The sequence below is a fragment of the Danio rerio genome, chromosome 9, assembly GCF_049306965.1.
Source record: "Danio rerio strain Tuebingen ecotype United States chromosome 9, GRCz12tu, whole genome shotgun sequence".
Taxonomy (NCBI): domain Eukaryota; kingdom Metazoa; phylum Chordata; class Actinopteri; order Cypriniformes; family Danionidae; genus Danio; species Danio rerio.
Genome location: NC_133184.1, coordinates 11,419,527 through 11,447,110, shown reverse-complemented (window position 1 = coordinate 11,447,110; position 27,584 = coordinate 11,419,527). Strand labels below are relative to the sequence as shown.

Genomic DNA, 27,584 nt, shown 5'->3' with positions numbered 1-27,584 from the left:
CTGGGAAAACATGCACACTCCACACAGAAATGCCAACTGACCCAGCCAGGCTTGAACTAGTGACCTTCTTGCTAAGAGGCAATTGTGCTACCCACTGCGCCACCGTGTTGCCCCCTTTAATGTTATAGTAAAGCTTATTTTTTTGTAATATTGTGGTCTATAATTCTGTGTTCTCCATTGACCTGTATCCTTCTCTCTCAGTCAGAACTCATTCTCCCAGCATGCACATCAGCCATTCTCTCTAATCTAATTTTTGATAACTCAAACTGACAACGTTTACATGGACATCAGTAATCAAATTATTTGCCTTAATCTGAATAAAACAATAATATGATTAAGGTGTTTACATGAGTTGCTTTTTGAATGTTCCTTTTAAAATCAAATTTTACACGTTATAGCACATATTTCGATTTGTCGACTTTAACTGCAGTTTGGCATTTTCACTTTTATTCAGGAACATTTCATGCATGCCCTCGTGTCAAACGAGATATTGGATGTGAGTATGAAAGGCTGGAAGAGTGTTGTTTTAATGGAATTTGATACCAAACACAGAATAATAAAAAAAATAAAAAAATCCACTTTTTACGATGCAAGAGTCTGTGGTCCTTCGGTAGAGAATAGTGTCAAACAGCTGTGTGTATACAGACTATACTGTTGCGAAAATCGGCATACTCTACATGTCTTAATCTGATTTTTGTTTAGTTAGATTATGACCCTAATCTGATTAAATTGATCAAAAGTTGCCTTTTTTGGTGGTAGACTTTTATTCAGAATATTGTCTTAATAGTATTACAACAGGATTATTGGTGTCCATGTAAATGTACTCACTGTGAGATTGTTGCTCACATGAATGAGCATTGGTTAGCCTCTGGTTATGGGCTTTAGGTGATGATTTAACAAAACTTATTGGCGAGCAAAAATCAGGGCTAAAATCGTGTAAATCTTGTGAACCCCCAGTGCTGGGAAACACCCACCCACTCACTCTCACACACACACACACACACACACACACACACGCACACACACACACACACACACACACACACTCATACACAACAGCTTATTTAGTTAATCCAATTCACCTATATTACATGTTTTTTTGGACTGTGGGGAAAACCAGAGCACCCAGAGGAAACCCACGCAAACACAGGGAGAAAACCCGCAACATAGGCTCATGAAAACGCAGCCCTATATACATTTCTGGAGATTGTGAATTATGTAGCCAGATGTACGTATGACTACATTTCATCTATAAAAACGAACGCTACAGGGCGGTATGATGTTGTGGTCACACTTTAAAATAAGGTTCATTAGTTAATGTTAATTAATACATTTACTAACGGGAACAAACAATGAACAATACATCTACTACTGTATTTGTTCATGTTAGTTAAGGTCAATGAAAATACAGTAGTTCATTGTTAGTTCATGTTAACTTATGGTGCATTAACTAATGTTAACAAGCACGGACTTGGATGTTAATAATACATTAGTAAATGTTCAATTATGATTAATAAATGCTGTACATGTGGTGTTCATGATTAGTTCATGTTAGTAAATAAATTAACTAATGAACCTTATTGTAAAGTGTTACCGACGTTGTTCTTTTTCTTGCTTACCAGCTGACCTCCATATGGATGGCTTTCCCGCTGTTTCCATTTTGCTTTAAGTTTGCTCGTCAGACAAAAACAAAAGCCAAAAATTTAAATAAACAAGTAAATTACCCGGTGAGGATGTGGTAAAATCTGAAAACGTGGTAAAAATAGGGGGCTTTTCGTTTTCTGGATTGCTTTTTAAAACTGTCGGTTGAATTTAGTGAAGTGGATGGGCAGGTCAATCGGTGCTTTTGAAAATACTATTGGTTGTGTTTAGGGAAGGAGGAGGGTGGGTCAGTCGATTGGTCAGTTAATCACTCATTCAGTCAGTCAGTCAACAGCGGTCTCTGTTGGATTTACGCAGGAACAGCAGGTGCATTCGCGAGAGAAATTTGAGATCTCAAAAAGCAAACAAAAAGCTTCCCTTTTCTTCCATTAATTCTTTTTAAAACAGTGTGCTAGTGAGTAGATATTATAATTTAACAGAAATTATATTTCCAGCCCATGGGAGCCCTGGTATTACCCCAGCTTTCATGATCAAACAATATATTGTAAACACTTCAACATTTGAACTACTACAAAGACAAATGTTGCCCCACTGGATCCACACTAATCTAATCCAATACATTCATAAGTGGTTGCCATGACAAACAGAGGGCAAAAAGTCTCTTGATTTCACCTCCCTCACTTATTTTTTCCTCCAAGACACAAATTCCAAACAAATTTTATGCAGCTGTCTATGCCCAGGCCTGCCTAGGAAAGAGAGAGAGAACTCAATGCCAGAAGGGGCTTCTGTGCGAATTAGCAAATATTTTTTTAATACTCAATCTTTGAGTCAATGAAGCATGGGGTTGCAGGATGAAAAGAAATGTGGAGAAGGCAGGGCCCCTCCAGAGGCTCCACCGGTGCTGACGGGCGGGAATCATTTTGATGGATTTATTTTGCCACCATGTGCTGCCTGCATGCAGAGAGGGTTGAGACAATTTCTAACGCTGAGCAGATCTTGTTGCATACCTGGGATCCACTTTTATCAACCGCAACAACACACACACTCATGCTCGTGGACGATATGAGTAATTCACCTACTATTTAAACTCAATTACTTAGTCTAAACTACTTTTTTAGAGCATGCAAAGTTTGATGTATTTCAAATGAAAACTACTTCAGGGTCTACATGAAGTGGGAGCACTTTCATTTTGATGGTCCCTTTTTTAAATTCTGTTGACTATAAGCAAATATATGTCAAAATATCTACTAATCTTACACTGACACTCTACAAATAACATTTTAACTCGATATGGGCCCTATCATACATCCACCGCATTGCGACGGCAGGTGGTTTTTTGTGGTTTTAGCCTGGCGCAGGTACTGTATCGTGTTAACGTCCTGTGCCAAATGCATTTGCACCTATTTGTGTGCCCATGACATCCACTGTGTAAAACATATTCTGGATTAGTTGGTGGTTCATTCTGCTGTGGTGACTAAGCCAAAAAGAAAATGAATGAATGAATGAATGAATGAAGGAATGAATGAATGAATGAATGAATGAATGAATGAATGAATGTGTCCCCATGCGTGTGCAGGTCTGAAAAAGAGGCATGTTAAGGATCATTTTTGGTTCTTTGCAGAGATGGAAAAAGTACACACATCATTTGCTCAAGTAGAAGTACAGATACTCATGTTTAAAACATAAAAGTTGAAGTACTGACTACACTTTTGAACTCAAGTAAAAGTAAAAAAAGTTTGGCCACAAAAATGTACTTAAGTAACAAGTATCCATTACTACCTCCTGTTTTTTGTTTCAACTAGACCTCACATCATATTGATACATTTATACAAAACAACATACAATTCTGATTTTGATGTAAAAATTGTTTTTTTTTAATTTTTTGCAGGAAAGTAGCCAAGCAACATCACACTCTGCAACAATAATAATAATAATAATAATAATAATAAGGTCAATATTTTTTATTCTATTTTATTTTTACAAATAATAAACGTCTTAAATTAACATTTAACTGTCCGAAAATAGTTTTTATTAAGCTATATTAAAAACTTAATATATTTTACTGCTTTGGGCATTCGGCTAACGCTGCTTCAATATTTACAACAGTATTGTGGATATTTTTTGTTTTCATGGACATAGTCATTAATGCTGTTAATGCATTTGTTTTATGCAAAAATAAAAATAAATAAATAAAAAACACAGGCACAATTACAGGCACCAATTTATTTATTTTTTTTTCCCTTAAAAATTAAGACATTTTTCAAGAATACACCAGCCACAATGGCAGGAGAGCTGTACCTGGAAGTCAGGAGATGCACAAATTAGTATGTTTTTGTCATTATAATAAGTTTATGCAACAAACAAGCATATGTTTTAATACATTCATAACCACGTTTGTGTTTTATCATCATGCTTAAAAAAAAAAAAAAAAAAAAAATGTTAAAATTGAAACCGCTAAATTTCGCCATTTATAATCCCTATAAATAACTCTTTTGTAGCAGTTCCACAACATTCTGACACTTGATGACACTGGAATACATTTTCAGAAAAGTCTAGTGGCTGGGAATGACCTTTTTTATAGTGTCTGCTATAATGTTAATGTTGTTTTCGTGTGATGGTTATCACGTAGATGATGTAGTGATGGTTTCGTAGATGAATATGGCCACTGTGTAAATGCACAGTACAGTTACAGTCTTATTGCCTCACTAGATTGTTATGATAACATAATATATGCCTTCAGTGATTTCCTGAAGATAAATCCCCAAAAAGTAACGAAACTGGAATAATTACAGCAGTCGCCATCGTCAATCTCATATAAAGCAAGAGATTGAGATGACATATGATGAGGTGTGCAGGTATTGTAGTGTTGTCCTATTTATAAAGGGGTTCATTTTAAAGCCCTTCTACTTCTCACTCTGTTTCAAGGGCCAAGGGGAAGGGGTAGGGGTACAAAAATAGAGTTGGGATTAGGCCTGTCAAAAAACATTTGATTGTTAAAAAAAAAAAAAAAAAAATCCGGTATTAGATTAAAAGATCTAATATAGATCTAATATAGATATAGATCTAATATATATAGATGCGTATAGTAAACCATGTTTCAGAAGCGGATAAAAGACAGAAATTTGAACGGGAGTTTGTCTAATTTACCTGTAATCCGATCGACTCAAACGCAGCTTACTGCCTGGTGTAAGCAGGGGAGTTTCAGTCATGTTTACATTGCTGACTCTCTCTGTCTCATCCACTTTAGTCATCCCTGTATTTCTTTTTGTAAGCTTCACAACAGTAATAAAGTATTTGTACTTTGTTACTTCCCATCTCTGGTCCTTTGCTATGTTAAGGCTGAAATAGAGCGTAGCATTTAAGCAATTACATTAGCAAAAATGATAGTTTGTGTTTGTATTGTACATTTACGATGGTGTGTGATTTTCAAAATGCTGCTTGTTTTAAACTTTCACTTCTTTAATGAGTGTATGTTAGTAAAGTGGGACAGTACACTTCTGTGTCAAATATTTTCTTTGTGAATTACATTTGCTTGGGTTATTTGGGAAAAAGCGAGCAAAACTATTGTTTACGATAGCAATGGCAAATTGTGGAGGCTACATTTAAATCAGGGTGTCCGCGTGGTCTTAAAAAGTATTAAGTTGATCAATCAATTATGAGAAAATGAAGGCCCTCAAAAGGTATAAAAAAGTCTTTACGAGTTCTTAAATGTTGTTCAAAGCGTTGTCAAAAGTACTTGACTCCAAAAAAGCATTAATATATTTATTCTCCTCCTAATATTAACAGCGGTGTGCTCGTTCCACTCAATTGGTTTGGGGTGTGGCGCATCTGGTCAAGCTCCTCCATCCAGGTGATGTTGCATAATTTGCAACAAATGCAGGAAGGTGATGTGGCACTCTCCACATGAGGCAAAACCATAGAGGGAAACAGACGGAAATGGGAAAATGTAAGTTTGCGTACTCCAGATTGGAGAAAGATGAGTTTTAACAGTGGCTGAGGTTTGTTGCTGAAAACAACCGCGTGATTTATTCTTTCAAGCTTTGTCTCTTTCTGTTGCATGGTTGTGCTTCATTGATTTATTTAACTGCAACTGTTTATTAACAGCTGTTTATTAAGATAAAGGGTTTATATTGATTAAAATGGCGATAGGGTCTTAAAATATACTGAGCTGGTCTTTAAAAAGTCTTAAAAAGGAATTGAAATTACCTAAGGTGCCATCTAAAAATGAGAGTATGTCAATGGCTCACAATACTTGACGTCCAATAACATTGCATTCTATTCCAAGATAAGAAGGTATGAACTTACATAAAGCACCATTTCATAGCAGACTTTTGTCAAATGGATTGTTTCCACCTTCATATATGTCAACTACAGTTATTTTTGCACGCACAAGGGATCAATTTCAAGAGGACTGGCCATCCCTTTAAATGATAACACATATTTATGCAGTCCTTCTCATGCTGAGTGTACTGGTATCTGACCTGTTCCAACAGTGGAGCTGGAAATAAAGAGTTCTCAGGCAGGATTGAAGAAGTGAAAGTTGTTTTGTACTAATGCTTGAAGGATAAATCATAGGCTTGAAATGGGATTTTATATATATGAGCAACTTTACACTTGTAGCAGTGCGATATGAGCTATTGCTTGAATGATTCTCTAGCGTAATGTCTACAGCAGTGGTCACCAAACTTGTTCCTGGAGGGTCGGTGTCCTGCAGATTTTAGCTTCAACCCTAATCAAACACACCTGAACAAGCTAATCAAGGTCTTGCCAGGTATACTTAAAACATCCAGGCAGCTGTGTTGAGGCAAGTTGGAGCTAAACCCTGCAGGGACTCCGGCCCTCCAGGACCGAGATTGGTGACCCCTGGTCTACAGTGATGACAAAACAGCTGATTTTGCTGACATTTTAAGATTATAAGGCATGAAATGCCATCAGTCTACAGAGATTTCCCAGTATTTGTTGGTTGCAGTTGGAATTTCACAATAGTTAACCCCAAAAAGCCAGAGCGAAGCAAACACTACCAGTTTCTGTGGTATAAATACAGCCCTACAAAATACAAGAGAGAGATCAATTCAGAATGTCACTTACCTGATTTATAATGAACTGTTCAGCTGTAGTTGGAAATTTACACTGAGAAAATGCATTTTTTTTTCCCCCTAAGGACTTATTATGCGGGCTCTGTCGCCATGTTGTGGTGGAATGTCAACTCTCACAGGCTGATGGTGGCTGATGCACTGAATCCAATGCTCCAAATTGATAAATATTTAAAAATAGGCACTATCCGTACAAATAAACTACTCGACTATAAACTCTTGACTAAAAGGCTCAAAAGTATATCATGCTGTCCAACAGCTACAACATGGAGTGTCCTCCGCTTGTCGCTGTATGTGGGCAGAGTAAAACACAAGGGTAAAGAGGCGGTATGAGTGTTGTCATTTGCTGAATATTATATGACTATCAGCCAAGATTTGAGAACCACACAGAACGTTTGTGTGTGTATATATATATATATATATATATATATATATATATATATATATATATATATATATATATATATATATATATATATATATATATATATATATATATATGTTGGCAAAAGTTGTATGCTTCCAGGTTTTGGGATGAACTGCTACGTGATATAAGCTTACAGTCACAAATGGTGTTCTGCCGACGTATGTTTTATGTTCATTTTTATTATTCAAATTATTTAAAGTTTGTTGGTTCTCCTCCTCCTTCCCGGTGGCTGGAAAGACTTTATTAAACTTACCTTTTTATCTTTATTTTCTCTGCATCTTTCTTTCTCTCTATCCCTTGCCCCTTTCTTGATGCACGCATGAGTTCAACTGTGAGTTCACAGTCACTACAATCAGAATACTGAAGATACCAAACACATCTGCTCAGCAAATGTTCAATATGGGGAAACAAGGATGTTATTTCTGATGCTGAGATTCAAGAGAAACTCTGTGTCCTATTAAAGAATACCAGGGCATTATGCGTCTATGGTGGTTCTAGCTTACTGGGTGGTAAGATAAGATTTAATAAAAGAAAAACAAAAAAGCATATACATTTTATAGGGAATGACAATGGAATTGAAAGAGACCCTGTTTTAAAGTTAATTGAAAAGTGTCTGGGCATAGAAAAACACTAACTGTGTGTGTGTGTGTGTGTGTGTGTGTGTGTGTGTGTGTGTGTGTGTGTGTGTGTGTGTGTGTGTGTGTGTGTGTGTGTGTGTGTGTGTGTGTGTGTGTGTGTGCATGTGTGTGTGTGTGTGTGTGTGTGTATTATATTAGATCAAGTTCAGGTTGCTTTGTTGGCATGAGATTTTGTACAATATTGGCAAAATATTTTAGATATGTATAAAATATGTGATGTATTAGCATCATCATATCAGTAAAATATACAGCAAATTAGAAATAAATGACAGAAAAAAAGGAATAAAAACAGACAATATCTCTAGAAATTATAATAAAAACAGGAATAAAACATAGATCTTTAAATAAGGCAAATTAGTTGATTAAATATTACTAATGTCGCACAAATGTTTTGCAGCCAGTTTAGATGTCACATCAACCTCTCACAGTATATAGTAACATTTTTCAGAGTCGTTTAGATTAAAGAATGATTTAATGTTTCTCTCTCGCAGCTGTACACGCCCAGTCAGCTGTGAAGCTAAGCAAAAGTAGACTTGAATAAAAGGGTAACGCAAAAACACAAACAATTAACATCGACTTCAGAAAGTGAAAGCAAAAGCCGAATCCTGGACATTTTGATGTCCAGGATATATATATATATATATATATATATATATATATATATATATATATATATATATATATATATATATATATATATATATATATATATATGAAGAGCAGCATTCCAGAAAATGACCGGTAATGTTAAAACTTCTCTTTCCGGAAAACTGCCAGAGCAAATTTACCGGTATTTTTAAAAAGGGCCTGATCACACATACAGACCTTTCTGGAAAATTGTCAGTCATTTTCCAGAAAGGTCTGTATGTGTGAAAGGGGCTAACGATGTCAAGTGCTTAATAACAATTAGTTACATGCTATTAATGATTATCTAGGTGCAATAACACACGCTAGAAATGCCTACTAAGTATTAGCATTGGATCAAACATGTACACGAACGCTGCCATTTAGCAACTGCTTAGCAACCACCTAGCAATGTCATAAACATTTTAGCAACTGCCTAGCAACCACTTAACAACCGCTGTGCTTCTTGCTAACTGCCATTCCTAGTCCTAGCGTAGTCACGTTGGCCTTATCAAGCCAACATCAAAGTTTGTCAACAAATTTTAGGTTCTAGTTTAAACTATTGTTTTAAAATGTGTTTTTTTTAATCTTCTCTCTGTTAAACAACTTTGGAAATACTTAAAAAATAATTAAAATTTCACAGAAGGGCTTATGATTTTGCCTTTAACTGCATATAAATAAATAATGAAGTGTAATAAATCTAAACTTTCTATCCAAATATGATTTACATATACATATACCTCATTTGGATAGAAATTTAAGTTACATTAAATTACATAATTTATAAATGGATTATATAACTTAAGTGCTCAGTTTGTTGTCATTGTAAGACTTAAACCTGAGGAATATTCAGTAACCTCTGAACATCAGACCATGTGCCATTCCAAACACTCACTGACACAGACAGAAACAAGAGGTTTTGACAGCAAAAATAATGAGTTGCATTCCTGAGGTGACAGGGCAAATTACGCACACACGGCGTCCTTATCATTTCTGGGGTTTCTAATTGGAACCGCATATTGTCTCTGAGCGATTTTAACGACTTCATTACAACCTCAGAGACAACATGTAAGAGCAGCCGGCAGCATTTCCAGCAAATTCTGGCATTGGAAGGCCGCTCCCTTGGGCCAAGAAAACAAGCTCTGGTTTACATGTTTGAATAGGGGAAGAAAATAGCCCCCAGTTATTTAGCAATGGAAGAAATATGCGAGACACTTTGTACAACCCTATCGCACAGTGAAGGAAGTGAACCTGCCTTTGCAGAACTCTAAGCCCTGACACGTGGTCATTACAGCCGAGTCTCATGGTAATTGTACTAAATGCATGAAAACAGAAGAGCACTTAAGCCTCACCTATAGACACAGAGGAATTTATGATTAATTTCCATTTTGTGAGGCGGTCTCCAGCGCTCAGTCTAAGATGGGCTGATGCAGACAGAGGAATCATGTTGCAATCCGTGTGTGAACACGTCCACACTGGAGGCCAAATCGTGAACTCTCAGCTCCAGACCTGGATATGACAAGCCTGCATCTCTCTACATCTCTGCGATATGGGCATGTCTAAAGAGAAATCTCAAGTGAAATTAGGCAAAAAAATTACTGACCATCTTAACCTCACACCCTGCTGGCTCAGGATAGAGAATGTTGAGCCAAAATTGTGCCCTCTAATGGTGACAACCTGATTTAAAACAGAAATGTGGGCAACGTGCAAAAGATGGCATGAGACTAGGGGTCCGTTCTTCGTACCTCGCTTAAATGATCTAAGATTATTTGGCAGATCTTTTAATCTTGATAATTTATCTCTCGCTAATTTGGTTCTTCAAACAAGTTCGCGGATTAGATTAGAATGTCTGGATGAACTGATCTGAGATCGCTGCGTGTGTTATGAAGGACAGATCTATCGATCCTCGAAATCATGATCAGCAATGCAACGATTGGCTGACGGCACAGCAGCGTAATGACATCATCTGATTAATATTCAATTATCCATGTGAGCAAAATTACATCAAATTAGCAGTAAACGGTTTGTTAAATATGACACGCAAGAACTTTACACATTTGTTGTGAGCTGCAGGCTTTACTCTTTCATTTGCCAAGACAAGAGTATTCATCATGTATTTCAATGCAAATCAATGTATTTAGTTCTACATTTAGAAAAGATTTTCTTTATTATAGTAGCCGTTTTTTAATCGGTGTAAAGAATAACTGGTTGTTTACAAAAGCATTTTCACATTGGTAAAGGTGTCTGCAACTTTTGTGAAGCATCAAATCACTGGCATATTAACTATCAAAATATGTTTATGACTGCATAAATGTATTATTGCTTTAAAAAAAAGTCACATATTGTGCATTTCTATTATACACAATTTGTACTAAAGCGATCTAAAAAGTTCATATCAATAAGTTTTCTCTTTGCACCAGATGGCAGTCTTTGTACTTTCATTTCGAGGGTGCATAAGTTTTATTAATATGTATAACTTTATTTATTTTATTAATTACTATAACTTTATATATATATAGTAAAAAAATATGTACCATTTTCCCAAGTGTATATAACTACTACTGTAAGAAAATATCAGAATTCGGAACATACTTTCTGTATTATCTTTGCTTGAACTGAGCCGATCTAATCCTGTTTATAGTAATTGAACCTGCTTCCGATCAGGTTTGACCTAGCAGAACTGTTGCCATGACAACAACTCTCGGATCAGCTTTGAAGAACGAAACGATCCTGGATCGTGTCAAATCGTCAACATCCAAATCCAGCTAACTGAGTAATCCACGTACGAAGAACTGACCCTAGGCCTATTATGTTTTAATCAGATTGCTATCAGTCTCAAATTCATTTTGGAGATTATTTCCACTGTATGGACCCTCTCCACAAGACTGTTATGATGCATTTAAAAGTCAAACAGAAAGTTTTTAATATTTTGATTTATTTTAAAAAGTATGAATATTTATACACTACCTGACAAAAGACTTGTCGCCTGTCCAAGTTTAAGGAACTCTAAATAATAACTTGACTTCTAGTTGATCATTAAGTATGATATAGGCTAATATTAAAGGCAACATAATTATCATGGGCTAATAATAAATTACCAAAATAAAGTCATGTCTTGCTTTTTAATTATTTATTTATGACAGTAAGGTCTGACTTTGCTTAGACAAAAGTCTTGTCACTTAACAGAAATAATGTACAGTGTAGAATATACATCCATGCATCTCTGCGATGACTCTAATAACTTATTTATAAAGTCATGTAAAATGACAAAGGATTCCCAGAATTTGTATAGATTCATTGGATTCATATTCAAAGCCTCCCCATTCATCTTATCCCTGACATGCTCAATAATGGCCAGGCCAATCCTGAAGCACCTTGACCTTCTTTGCTTTCAGGAACTTTGATGTAGAGGCTGAAGTATAAGGATGAGTGCTATCCTGTTAAAGAATTTTCCACTGTAATGTAATGGGCCGCACAAATGATTTGATACCTCATGCTGTTGATGTTGCCATCACCTCTGCAGATCTCTCGCTCGCCTCCATGCTGAATGTAACCCCAAACCATCATTTTTTCTTCACCAATCTTGTCTGATTTCTATGAGAATATTTGGTTCCAGTAGGTCTTCTGCAGTATTTGTGATGACTGGGATGCAGTTCAACAGATGACTCATCTGAAAAATCTACCATCTACCACTTTTCCAAATGATCAACTAGAAGTCAAGTTATTATTTGTTGTTCTTCCTACTGGGATTGACAACAAAATTTTTGTCAGGTGATGTAGGGATTCTAACCGGAGGGTCTCAGCGATCCTGGAGGTGGGCTGCGAGATTAAAATTAGCTCTCAATATTTTAATATAATTTTTTGATTTCATTATTAATATGCTATATTAAAGGATTCCCTGATCATTTAGGGAAATGTTCCCTGATTGATTACTTGAAAGTCTGTGCAAAAACAGCCTCATGATCACGTCTGCAACTAGTAGACGTAAGTCTGTTTATTCACAAATATGCGTGAAGTGAAAGTGAAAGTCTCTCTATGTGTATTTTTGTGTGAACTCTTTACTATATACGCATAGTTGTCCAAATGAATGTCCTGTGAGTATTTTCTAATGGACGCACACCCATACGTGTGGATATAGCAAGGCTCAATGGTGGTTCTGCCATAGACCGTAAAATAAACTTGCATATGAGCATCAGACGCACATTGGCGGAGTTGTTCACTGTTCCTATCAGTGATCTTCCTATAATATCCAGCTGCAAACTCAACTGCCATCAGATCGACAAGTTTCAACAGATTTAGGGTGTTTTACTGTGTTTTACAAATGTCTGTATTTTTTTTTTAATAGTAGATAATTAATAGTAGATCACATTCAGTCAGTCCAGAAAAAGCAGAAGCTGGTCTTTTGCAATCTCCCTGTTGACCTGTGGTTCTCTTTGAATCTGTGTATGCTTAAAAAAAAAAAAAAAAAAAATATATATATATATATATATATATATATATATATATATATATATATATATATATATATATATATTTTTTTTTTTTTTTTTTTTTTTGTTATTATTATTTTTTTAAGCATACACAGATTCAAAGAGAACCACAGGTCAACAGGGAGATTGCAAAAGACCAGCTTCTGCTTTTTCTGGACTGACTGAATATGATCTACTATATATATATATATATATATATATATATATATATATATATATATATATATATATATATATATATATATATATATATATTATTTATATAATATTATTTTCATGCTCAGAAATGGTTTAAAACAGTTAACACATCAACTTGCAGTAAACAAAGCCTGCCATGCTTGCCCCGCCTTCAAGCTCTTCTTATTGGTCCACTGCGCTATAACAGAATTTGAATAGGATTGGTTAATATCTGTTGTCAATCACTCAGTTCCAATGACAGGGAGCTACAGCCGCAAAACGTAAAGGTCTGGGGTCCGTTCTTCGTACCTCGCTTAAATGATCTAAGATGATTTGGCAGATCCTGGATCTTTTAATCTTGATAACTGATCTCTCGCTAATTTGGTTCTTCAAACAAGTTCGTGAATCAGATTAGAATGTCTGGATAAACTGATCTGAGATCGCTGCGTGTGTTGTGATGGACAGATCTATCGATCCTAGAAATCATGATCAGCAATGCAACGATTGGCTGACGGCACAGCTGCGTAATGACATCATCTGATTAATATTTAATTATCCATGTGAGCAAAATGACAGAAAATTAGCAGTAAAATATGCTTGTTAAATATGACACGCAATAACCTTCCACATTTGTTGTGAGCTGCAGGCTTTACACTTTCATGTGTCAAGAGTATTCATCATGTATTTCAATGCAAATCAATGTATTTAGTTCTACATTTAGAAAAGATTTTCTTTATAATAGTAGCCGTTTTTAATCGGTGTAAAGAATAACTGGTTGTTTACAAAAGCATTTTCATATTGGTAAAGGCGTCTGCAACTTTTGTGAAGCATCAAATCACTGTCATATTAACTATCAAAACATGTTTATGACTGCATAAATGTATTATTGCTTTTAAAAAGTCACATATTCTGCATTTCTATTATACACAATTTGTACTAAAGCGATCTAAAAAGTTCATATCAATAAGTTTTCTCTTTGCAGCACCAGGTGGCAGTCTTTGTACTTTCATTTCGAGAGTGCAGATTGCATAAGTTTTATTAATATATATAACTTTATTTATTTTATTAATAACTATAACTTTATATATATATAGTTAAAACATATTTACTCTTTTCCCAGGTGTATATAACTACTACTGTAAGAAAATATCAGAATTCGGTACATACATTCTGTATTATATTTGCTTGAACTGAGCCGATCTAATCCTGTTTATAAATTTGAACCTGATCCCGATCAGGTTTAAGCTAGCAGAACTGTTGCTATGACCACAACTCTCGGATCAGCTTTGAAGAACAAAACGATCCTGGATGGTGTCAAATCGTCAATATCCAAATCCAGCTAACAGAGTAATCCACGTACGAAGAACGGACCCCTGGATACGAGAGAATGAAAACAACACTGACAGATTTAGTTTTAGAAACCACCTAAAGTTACAAATAATGCCAGATTTGATTAGTGATCATGTATCCAGTTACTAGCTCATGAAAAGACTGTTATATGATAAGATGACCTATGCAAATAATAAGTTAGATGTCAATATTATCTGTGCAATATCAGACGCCACAGATTAATAAAGATAAATAAAGTTAAATGAATTAATTGAAAATTGAATAAATTAATGCATAAAGGTTTAAATGAGCATTTTAAACAAACATTTTAGAGAAAAATCAGAAAAGTGGGCCTTTAAAAAATTGATTGGCGAAAGAACTGGGCCTTGAAGTGAAAAAGGTTGAGAACACCATGGTGGAGTTTTTCTTTTATTATTTCAGCAAACAGGATCATATATAAAACAAACAAAAAAAAAATGTATTGTCCCATTGACTGTGCTCTAAGTTTACCCAACTCACTGAAAAGGGTCCATTCTCTTTGTGTTGTTTGTCAGATCTTTAAAAGAAAATATTTGCAATTTATCGGCACTGTTGTGGGGTAAAATAATGGCCCCTAGTGAACAATTTTAGCAAACGTGAGAAGGGAGGGGTTGAACTCTGAGAGGACGGACTAATAATTGTTGAGGCTGCTCAAGTTTATTACTCTTCAAAGGGCTGAAAAATGTGGCAGATCAATGATTATGCAATTTGGGGATCCTTTTTAGAAAGCAATTTAAGCACGAAGGTAAACTGGACACAACAGCTGTCCTTGTTCTCTCTTGAACTTGGATGAAACATGCTGAAATGATGGCAGAGGTTTCTAGGTCTCAGGGCCAGAGTTCATGCCCTTTGATGGATGTCGCTGACCCATAATCAAGACAAAGATTGATTAATTTTGGTGGGAGAGTGGCAGGTCCGGTTCCAGAATAAAATCACAGATGGTGCTTCTGGAGCTAGTGAGGATGCTTTATTTTTTCACAGGATATTTTTGTATCCTTCATTGCATACTTTTCACGAGGTAAAGCAGCAGTCAATCACTTTGTTTCTTTTCTCTTCACAATGCATCAGGTTTTAGTTACATTTAATTTATTTTATGGTCTGTTAAAATTTTTGCGTATATTTGCCTGGAATGTGTGTAATTAAATTATTTAATGCGCAGGTTGGCTGAGTCAGTTTTGACAAAGACTATAGAATACAGAAGACATGTCACTCGTATAGTTTTGATTGGGGAAAAGTGTAATGATCAACATGGCAAATGAAGCCCTGCCTACTAGTACAGGAGCCAATCATCAATGTTACTCTAGGGGAGAAGCTTGAACCAGACGTGTGCTTTTACAGCAGTTTTTGTGGTCAACAAACACACTAAAATATCAGCGAATACTCGCTTCACAGACATTTGAAATATATCGATGTAAAACTTGAAATCTCTACTTTTAAATGAACTACTTGAAAACAAAAGATTTTGGTTTTGTAATCTGTATGAAACAACGCGAGGTACAGTTCGTCCTGTCAAACCCACATCACATGACGGAAACTACTCAAACGCCCATCAAACTTGTAAACTATGGGCCCTATCATACACCCGGCGCAATGTGGCGCAAAGACAATCGTAGTTTGCTAGTTTCAGCTCGGTGCAAAAGTCGTTTTGACATTTTGCGCCACGCTGTTTAAATAGCAAATGTATTTGCGCTCATATGTGCGCCCAATAGGCTTTCTGGTCTAAAAAAGCAGGCGTGTTTTGGCGCGTTGCTATTTTGAGAAACTATAATAGTCTGTTCTTTAGACCAGAACAAAGCCTGTCTTTTTTTCCAGGCAGAGTGCGCCTCGCTTACACACTGCTTAATACACACAAGATGTAGAGCAATACGCAAATATCTTTATATATGAAATTTAATTAAAATATTTAGGATATATATAGGATATATAGGATATAAATATAAAGGATTAAAATATTATAAAACATATTATGTTCTAGCCTACATAAATATGAAAAACCACTGCCTTCATGCCTTCTTTATCTCGGGAGGCTTTTTCAGTTTATTCAATTAGCTTTTTTATAATGTCATTATTATTAGCAGTATTATTTATTATATATACTTTACTAGATTATGAGATGCCTTATCTCTCATTCTCGCGTTGCAGATGCTCTGTTTAACTGTTTTCTTGCTAGTGAAATGCTCAGTTTTTTCACTTACACTTACTTTACATCATGTAAATAGCAAATGTGCCATGGCGTGACACAACTGGCTCTTAAAGGGAATGGGAGATGAGACTCTGATTGGTTTATTCTCAAAACACACCTATAACTCATTAAGAAAATAAACTCCACCCTTCTAGACCATGCGCCACGACGCAAAGCGTATTTTTCCATCCTTAAATTAGCAAAAGTGGATTCTGACACGTCCTGAAAGCGTTTGCCCCCCTGCGCTTAATGCTTTTGCGCATGGACCATCAAAATAGAGCCCAAAGAGTTGCTGGAGGAGATTGGACATCAAGACCAAGTTGTGAAGTACTTCTGAAGAGCAGCGCGACCTAACAAAGCATTATTCAGAGAATAAAAATGTATAAACACGGTCATAAATGAGGTTGGTGTCGTGATCTCGTTCTTTTCGAGTGCGTATGCGCATCAGCTTGGGAAACCTGAAAATTTTGTTTGATTCGAATGTTTAGAAACAAAACTTATGAGACAGTTGTTGTTTAATTTTTTTGGTGATTCAAAATATGTAATGTAATCTTAAGCTTAGCAAATAATTTGGGAGATTTTGATGTTTCCCTATTCAAAAAGAATGCAGCATTTCAAAGATCGCATGAAAGTGAAATGACTTGTCTTAAAGGGACTCTGTTTTGGTCACAGTTTGAAGTAAATGTGCTTCCCTAAACATTAATAGTAGCCATAGCAATTCAGGGTCAGTTGATGCAGTCTTCATCCATCAGTGTGATCTCGAGTACACTGACATGTACAGGGAGCCGATACTGAACAACCAACTCACAAATATGGCCAAAAATATATGTGAGGATGTAGCTAACTTGCAATACTATGAGTATGTCACCGACTCGGTCACAGGCATTCCCCTCGCTGGCCAGCAGAGGCCGCCATCTCCGGACTTCTAGCATTACATCATCCACTTACACTGATCGTGCACACCTAATTTACATTCCAGTTAACGACCCACGTACCCTTTATAAGCCGCACTCAAACACTCAGTCAGTGTGAAGTCTTGTTCAGCCCCGGCCAGCATTACTGAGCGTTATATCCTGCCTGATCTCCTGTGAATTATTCCAGCCCGTTTCTGACTCTGCTTTGCCTTCTGCCTGCCCACGACCCAAGCCTGATACACGGACTCTGATACTCGCTGCCTGCCCTCGACCCAAGCCTGATACACGGACTCTGAATCACGCCGCCTGCCTCTGACCCATGCCTGGTAAATCACTCCGTGTCTGTCAGCCGCCAGCCTTGAAACCCTTACTAATGTTGATGTGTGTTTGCACCTTTGTGCATATTGATTGTTTGAGTGAGAGTGTGAGTAATAAATACTGCATAATGGATCCCTCCGTGTCAGTCTCCTCGTTACAGAGTATTAGATATGCCTATGTCATTTACACACACACATTCACTCTGGGACTGATTCAATGTGGGAACTAGGAGATCTAGGAAAATGCTGTTAAATGTTGCTCTGCAAAAAACAAATCTAGTTTTAACTTTATAACTTTTTAAAAGACCACAGAATAGGCAGGATATTCCACTCTGCATCTAACAGTTGTTTGCCTACTCTTTGCATCGGGTACCCTATTAAAAATACACACTTGGTAAGCAATTTGTAACATGTTGCTACATTATTCATATTCAATACTAATAGAGTCCAAATGAAAGTCTAAATGTAATACATTTAATTACAATAAACTATAATTGCTTTGGTGATCTAAAATACTTTTTAGGACGTAATTGTAATATTTTTTTCACCACACATACTGTATTCATCTTAAAGAGTGTGTCCCTGAAATTGTGCACAATGAATCTTTCATGTACATCATGTCTATAGTTTTATTTATTTACTTATTTGTACTGGCTATTTACAGACCGATTACTCACTGAAGCTAAGCGGTGCTGACCCTGGTTAATACCTGGATGGGAGACCACATGGGAAAACTAGGTTGCTGTTGGAAGTGGTGTTAATGAGGCCAGCAGGGGGAGCTCAACCTGCGGTTTGTGTGAGTCCTCATGCCCCAGTATAGTGAAGGGGACACTATACTGTCAGTGGGCGCCGTCTTTCGGATGAGACTTTAAACCAAGGTCCTGACTCTCTGTGGTCATTAAAAATCCCATAGCACTTCTCCATATTGAGTAGGGGTATAGCCTCAGTGCCCAGACCAAATTCCCTCCATCAGCCCTTACTCATCATGGCCCCCCAAATCATCCCCATCCACGAATCTGTCTCTATCACTGTTTCTCCACTCCATCAATAGCTGGTGTGTGGTGAGCGCATCATCAGTGCCAGCCGTCGCATCATCCAAGTAGATGCTGCACACTGGTGGTGGTGTGGAGAGACCCCCCTCATGATAGTGAAGCACTTTGGATGTATAGCCATCCACAATAAATGCACTATATAAATACACTGCATTAAACCAAGAACAAAAGGTAAGATGCATGATGTCAGGGTATAGCAAAAAAGCTAGCTTCTACAATATTTTGGACCATCAATGCAAAGTTTGGTTTGCCTTTGAATTCAAGACATCAACTGATATGTCTGTGAATGGTTGGTAGCTCATCACTACAAAAACACTTTGTAAACAAACTATTGATGCTCTCCAGTGCAAACACATATACACACTGGAGCGCTTGACATGTATGTTTCAACAGTATGCGACAATATGCTTTTTCACTGACCTTGTTGAAGAATTTTGCCAAAGTACTTGTTCTGGCTGGTACAGTTCCAGCGTCGAAAGCGAAACTGGTACTGACATTCCCTTACGCCCAGCTTGGCACCCTTGGCGACTTCGTTAACAATCTCCGGCTGGGTCTGGCAGAGTTCGGCCTGCTTGCCCGCCAGACGTTTGGTCTTCCTGCAAATGCTATTCGGGTCCATGACCAAGGGACTCCCCACTGCCCTGAAACGAACAAAGCTTCATCAAATGACTCATCTTAACTACACAAGCTTTCACAAGATAAAGTGTGGTTATCTTCTCAAACTGCACGGCACACAAACCACTTTAAATGATGTAAAGCATTATAAATTTAACATTCTCTTGCTTTACCGCAAGGTTCACCTCAAGGTCTGAGCGGATCCTCATTTATTTAGAGCTTTTCTTGGTTTTTAGGCATGCTCATTGTTCCTCGCGGATGACAAAGAAAATATACAGAAAAAAGACAACTACTAGAGTCAGACACACTATAATGTCAGCGGTAATGGTATTACCCCTTTGAACACAAACAGATAACACTGAAAGCAAAAAAGCCACATCTTAATTGCTGGGGTTTTATCAAAAGTGATGACAGACGTGTGTTTACACTGGAATCAATTGTTTATTTCAACTGCTAATGGGAGAAGAGGCCTCAGGTCCAAAGCGTGGAGCGCCTGCTAGAGCTTCCCGTGACCGCCGCTATGACGTAATGTGAGAACGGCACAATCCTCCGGTTCTCTCTTTTTAATAACTCTCGCCGTATTGAGTGGAGTTCAGCGTCTGTGATCCGTGCAGCTGAAGTCAGTTTTTATCATTACGTTGCCGTCTGGGGGAGCAGAGCTCTGTGCGAATACCTCATTGCTTTTCATTCACCCCTGTCAGGGCTAATCTTTCAGACTAATAACATTCATCTGCCGTGCGAGTTTGTTTTAAAAAGTCAAACCAACGCTCTTGCCAGTCGCCTTCCATGGCGGTCTGATAAGAAATATGAGAGGGGAGATAACAGGCTTTACAAGTGATGCATCCCATCTTGATAGGCCTAATATTTCATTTACATATGACCACTCAACAGAAGTCTGAGCAATGGAGCAGCGCAAGCGTGTTTCGCTCATTTGCAAAAGGCCACAGAGGATTCATTTCATTGCACATTAGAAAATGATATATTATGCAGCCAAATTAAGTACATTTATTTTATTTAATTTGGATTCTTTTTGTAAAAAATAACCATATATAAAAGCTCATTTTTGTTTTGGTGGCAAGAAATGATGAGGAATATTTCACTCTGTGTGGCCACATAAAAAAACTTACAAACAATAAACATCTCATGGTCAGTTTTCCACAGTGGTAAATCTAGTAGACAGTTCTTTTGAATCGCTCATGTCTCTCACATCATTGAAGGTCAGACTATTGTTTTTACAGTTTGAGTTAAACCTTGTATTATGTTGCAGTTCCTAATAAAGTTGCAGGCCAACTGGCACCTACTCGCCAATGTCAATTTTTACTTGCGTTCGGCGCCTGGACAGTGTTCATTTTGGACCTTGCTTATAGCACAAATTAGCAGGAGATGATAGATTTTGATGGATGATGGGCATACACATGTATATATTGATTTTTACAATATTTTATATATTTCAAAAAGGCATTTTTACACTGCAAAAGAAGCACAAAAGAGACAGTAAACCATAACTCTCTAGTAATGCTGCTGAGAAGAAATATGTGATGTTTATGAACACAGCGAACCATGTTTAAACCCTATCAGCACTACATTTTGTAGTTTTTTAAAATAATTTTTAAATCAATGCTTAGCATATATGAGTACACCACATTTTGAAAATTAATATTTGGTCCCACTTTATATTAAGTGGTCTTAACTAATATGTACTTAAACAGGAATTAATAGTTTGTTACAATGTACTTATTGTGTAAATACATGTATTTACTGTGTACTTATGCTTGATTAAATACATGTATGTAATTACATCTGTAATTAACTTTTGTAGTTACATTTGTAAATACACTGTTGACCATCCCTTACACCTTAACCCACCCTTAAACCTACCCATGCCACCAAACCTGTTCATAACCCAACCTCTATCCCAACTCAAAAGCATTACAAGTGTTCTCAAATACATTTAACACAGTAAGTACATTGTATTTATTTTTTTATGTAAGTACATAGTAGTTAAGGACACTTCATATAAAGTGGGACCTAATATTTTGATCCATTTCTCAGTGAATATGGGTAATATACAGTTGAAGCCAGAATTATTAGATTTTTTTCTCTTTTTTAAATATTTGCCAAATTATGTTTAACTTAGCAAACAGTATGTCTGATAATTTTTCAACTTCTGGAAAAAAATCTTTTTTTTATTTTGCCTAGAATAAAAGCAGTTAAATTTTTTTTAAACACCATTTTAAGGAAAAAACTATTAGCTCCTTTATACATTTTTTTTCCAATAGTCTACAGAATAAACCATCGTTATACAATGACTTGCCTAATTACCTAATTATACATACATACATACATACATTGACATTAACTTTTTTGATCACCAGCCACTGTGGCTAGTAGTTTTCCAACATTACTAGCCACACGCAATTTTCACTAGCTACAATTTTATTGTTGGTAAAATATGTTTTATATACATATATATGACTATGACATGCTGAAATTACTTGATTTAGATCTTGTGTTATGTCCACATGATCATGGGCAAGTGGGTCATAGTTTCGTAGTATTACAATTAGTTTTTATTACACATAATTTTCAGAGCCCAAAATAAAGGATTTACCAATTTTTTGTATGACCACACCAAACATAAAATATTAATTATTTCTTAACCAAAAATTTTAAATGTGTCAAAAAAAAGTAAAATATAGCTGCATACTACACTTTTTATTTAACAAAACCTATGTACATTAGGCTTTAATCTGTCCTGGCATAAGGTCCCAGATCACCAGTTAACTACACATAAATGGGGAGTTAATCTCCCATGAAAGGATGATCACACACACTCGGTTAACAATAGACCCATGAATAATCTGTTCAACGAATGGTTAAAGCAAAAGCAACCGGTGGCGCTTACAAAAAGACAAATCTGGAACACTTGAAAGCAGTAAGACTGAGGGTGCATGTTTATCACTTTTTGTCTAGTCTATTTGAAAGAGAACCAATCACATCAGTTGTGTTTTTAAACAGTTGCTTCACGCAAGGAAATGAGAGCGCGCACACATTATAAACAGTCGCGCGCATCACCTCAGCTGTGCAGGTGAATATCCTCTCATTCGGTATTCACTGCTTTCTATTGCTTGCGGGAATGCAATTATTTTTGTCAGTCATGTTGCTGCTCAATTCTAAGATCATCTTTACATGCATATTGGACCATCCTTATTGCCAAACCCTGCTTTTAAGAATTATTATCCAGGAAAATTATTTTCAACCAGGCAAATACATAAATTGTTTACCTTGTTAAGATGAATACATAATGTTTTGTTTGTTATTGTAACAACCAGCGATCGCTACCCAGAGGATCGCTGGTTCTCACACGATCTCAGGACTACATTTCAGCATTCCCCAGGACTACACATTCATACATGCACTGCTCCCAAACACGCACGCCTGCTCACTCATGTATCCTGATTGCAAGCACCAGCTGAGCCTTGTTCACAGACTGATTTCATTCATTCATAAGTCACTCTTTCACGCTACCAGTTGGCCGAGTCTTGTTTCCCTGTGTACATTACAACGCGTTTCCCTGTCCTGTTTTTCTGTGTTTAGACCCTAGCCTCGTATCCCAGTTATCCTGTTTAGCCGCCTGCCTTTTGACCATTTGCCTGTTTATACGTGTACGATTCAGGACTGCCTTTATATACCTGTTCGCACCTGATGACCATTGCTTGCCTGACTTTTGAATAAACTGCATAGTGGATCTTACCTCCTGTTGTCTCCTGTCACTCCACCCCAGTCATGGTAACAGTTATACAGATGCCATAATTTATGTATAACAATGTCATATTTATTTCTAAAATAATTTATTTATTATCTTTCATTAAATCTTTACGATCTATGAAAAGTGTTTATATGAAAAGTCTTAATGCAAACAATGGCTGAGTATAGGGTGGGGAATTTTGAAGAGGTTAGAAAGAGCAAGCTAGCTTTGAAAGCATAAAATCCCACATCCCCTTCAGAGCTCTCTCCAAAATCACGCCTCCTCAAAACACAAGATCATTCACAATCAGAGCACAGTCTGCAAAGCACCAAGATGAGAGGTGTCATTTTTGTAAGGTTGAACACATTGCTTTCAGATTTGTTTCTATCTCATTCACCGGTGAGCAATTTTACAGCTCTCTGAAATACTTGATTCTAACCCATCATTCATGACAGCTGAGAACAATGTTTTGTCTCTGATTGTTTATTGTTACTGTGATTGTGGCAAGTTGTCATATGATGAGTGGAATAATGTACATCTAGGCAGTTGTTTTGACAGAATGAAGCCCTTCAGTCCATCAGGTCATTCAGTTTATTCTGTGAGAATAACTGCCTAGATGTACATTTTCCTTACAAAACACAAGGCATTACAGTAACGAGTGTAAACAACTTATGATTGGTAAAAAAAAATGACCAATGATGGTAACAAAATAACCTAACATTCATAGATACAAAAGGTTCTTTATACTGGTTATTCACATTCTTCACAATAAGAAAATAAAGTTGATTTTTTGATTCTTTAGGGAATCTAAAATGGTACTTATTTGGCATCACTGCAAAAATGGTATTTTGGAACTAAAGCTAATTTTTGATAAATTGTTGTTATTATTATTATTTTTATTATTATTATTATTAAGTAATATACAATTTGACATTCAAACCACTGCAGAAATGTTCTAACCAACAGGCCCATGTCATTTACAGTACAGATACATTTCTTAATCAATAACTTACTACAAATTAAAAACATTATATGCTATTCATTTATATACATTTGTTTTCAAAAGCTTTTGAAGACGTTACATAGTGTAAATTCCTCTTTTAAATAATAGGTCACCTATAACTTTTGTCATGAGCCACGGCTGTGTTCAAAATGGCATAAATGTTTTCAAAGTGCACTACGAAGGGAACGCAATTGTCAATATCAAGATGGCTAAAACTGAACTGTAAAAATACATTAAAAGCAAATACACCTTAGAGTAGGGTTGAGCGATGATGACCAATTTAGCATTGTACCATGTCTAACGTGAAACATGGCGATGGAAAATGGCATCGTCGTCTGTGAATTAATTATTTATGAATAATTAATTAATTGATAACAAATAAATTATTTGTAGCCTTCTGTTTCAACTACCTGACCCGCATGCTCATAACCAATTCATAAATAAATAAATATAAGTTACACACAAATGACCACTTGACAATCACTTTTTCCCCAGGACACTGGCATAAATAGGCGTATATATAGTGATCGGTGTTGTTATAATGGCGTCAACAAAATGTTAGTAAAAAAAGGTGCACAACCAACAGGAACCAACCAACAGTATATCTGAGATTTTCGTTAAAATTACTAAGTATACAAGCATGAAAGAGAAAGACTGAAGCAGTGTTCTGACGCTGTGACACGTTACCTGATATAACGCTACCTGATCTAAAGACCGAAGAGTCATTAGATAGAGACAAGATTAATTAAAAATCACTTTTAACAACTATAGTGAAAAAAGATCCAGTGGAGCATCCTTGATAAACTGTCCGACTTGCACTGCACTCTGGGCTTACTGCTGGAGCTCACATGCTGCAGTGCATGAAAGAGTTTGTGTGTGTGTGTGAGTATGTGTGTGTGTGGTCACATGATGTGCTGGCATCGTCTATCGACCCAGCCCTACCTGAGAGAGATGGCTTTAATGTTTGTTTTTTTCAATCATTTCAAGTTTAAATGTTTGAATGTTGTAAATGAATAGGTCAAAGGGGGTATAACGGGGAATAGAACACAACAGGAACTCTGCTTTTAACTACAGCTCTAGAGGTGTAGTTACAAATGAACAAGTTTGCGACTTAGTTTGCAAATGTTCATTGGAAAGACGAATTTGGGAAACACCAAATCAACAAACTATGTTTGTAGCAACGGAACTTGTGACCTTAGTTAGCTAACGATGGTTTTGGGAAATGTATCACAAGTTGAGCAGGGGTACGTAAATACATAGACTGACAGGCAGTTAGGACGTAATAAAAGGACAACCCGAGTTTTTAGATTTCCACAATGCTTAAAGTCATCACAAAATCATAATCTTTTGTACACATGACTATACTTATTAATCTATTCAAACAAATCCCCAGACAAATCTCAATCTATACAGAATCTAAAAATTAGCTTCTGCTCTGTAATGGCATTCCTACTCTCATGATGTCAGCTTGATGGCTCGGCCAATGAAATAAAACCCCATCCTCTATTCAGTATTCCATTTCAGTTGAAAATACTTCTCAATACTAAAATAAAGTTAGTTGAAACTATGAGTTCACACACACAACAGGCTACACAACCCTACACTACATGAGTATGCCAGAATATAGATACTAAGTTTGTCCATTCTGTCTCTGATTATCTATAAACTGGTGAGCTTCTCAGAGCCAGGATCACTGCTCAAATAATGGAGCCACATTTTACAGCAGGAGGTGTAGACTCGTAAAAGAGCAGACAGTGTTGGAGCGATTCTCTCTTTCCCAGTCCTGTTTCTCTGTCAGAAGGGGCGAGGCGAAGCGCTGGATTTAACGGATAGCTTGAGTATCACAAAAGCGGCCCAGGGATGCATATGTGGTGCTATTATGGCTTGGGTGATATAAAGATATTCATCTGCGTCTGATGAACCATCCCTTCCCTGGCTCTAATGAAAACCAGCTATAACAATAGGCAAAATACCATGCCTGCAGAAAGAGTCAATCTGGACACAACGATGGCAGCTCACTTCTGCCACTCCTTATCTAACGATTCACTTTTTGATTTTAAAAGGAAACGCTGATCTGATGTCAGCTCTAGACCACACGCTCTAGATCGACCGCCATCCTCACGGCTTCATTCAAAGTCACTCTTTCCTGCTTGGCCTTTATCTGGTGAGACCCCTGGATGTGATAAGCTGTAGATGGGGCCTAATCATAACATGGAAAAGGATGTACCCATCTTGTGCAATCAGGAATATCCCCAAAAAAACAGCCACAGTGTGATGTATGAGAGAGATAATACAGATGAGGGGTGGAGGAAGGAACTGTGATTAAGAGAAGTTATCCAAATAATCAGTGCGAACGTATACATGCGCATTTATCTTTTCATAGGCCTGTCGTCCAATGCGTCTGCCGAGACCTCAGGTTACATTATGAATTGCACGGTTACAGATAAGTCTGTTCTTTTTTTTAACTTTGTGAAAGAGCGAAATTCATCCCTACTTAATCCCCCAAGTATGCTGGATATGAAGTCAGTCACGACAGGGCTGGAACAGCGCAGAGTGGCTTGGGTTCATTTCTGTGGCGCGTGGCGCAGAGCCATGGCACAATCTCTTCTTGGAGCGCGCCACTAAATCATGCAAGTGGAACCAGCTCCATCACTACGACGCTGTCTGTCACATGCAGATGGGACAGGCCAGAGCAGAGGAGCAAGAGAGCGGCAGCAGACGCATGTTTGGAGGTGAAACACTGTAAGTGCGGCCAAACGGGCCAAGCAGCTGTCATCTAATCGTTATCTGATCCATCTCTCAAGACCGCTTGATTGGATATCTGTCCATTCTCCAAATGAGATTCGCTTGACCCAGGCTGAACATCAGAGAGAGGAGACTGTGCTGTCTGGGACACACTCGCGTACATTGATTAGGTCCAATTGGAGACCCGTGCTTGGATAAGAACGACACTTTTGTCATCATTTAATCATCATCATGTCATTCCAAACTTGACTTTTCGGGTTCTGTGGAACACACAAGAAGACATTCTGAAAAATGCTTTTCGTCTGAATAGTAAAACTGATGTTCGGTGTTTTTGTACTGAACCTCATTGATTTTCACTCCATGGACAAAAACATTCTTGTTTTTTTTTTGTTCCAGTGAACCAATAAAGGTTTGAAATGACACAAAACAAAAGTGATTAAAGCATAATTGTGATTATAAGGTGAATTATCCTTTCATCAGCTATGAAAACTGTTTAACTTAAGTTAGATTCCAATATTTTAACTTATCAAAAATTCTAAAATACACATTAGGGCTGGGCGATTAATTGAAAAGTAAGCAAAATTAATAT

The 27,584-nt window shown here is 36.8% G+C and overlaps 1 protein-coding gene across 2 annotated transcripts in view; it reads right to left on the bottom strand.

Annotated features, from left to right (window-relative positions):
* wnt6b (wingless-type MMTV integration site family, member 6b) overlaps positions 1 to 27,584 on the bottom strand; it is a 55,903-nt gene that overhangs the window by 25,096 nt on the left and 3,223 nt on the right. For both annotated transcript variants that reach the window (XR_012385182.1, XM_003199189.7), the window contains exon 2: positions 19,305 to 19,525. Coding sequence is in view for 1 of the 2 variants with exons in the window: in XM_003199189.7 (XP_003199237.2) it covers positions 19,305 to 19,525 (221 nt within the window). In the remaining variant the exon portion in view is untranslated. The remainder of the gene's footprint in view (positions 1 to 19,304; positions 19,526 to 27,584) is intronic.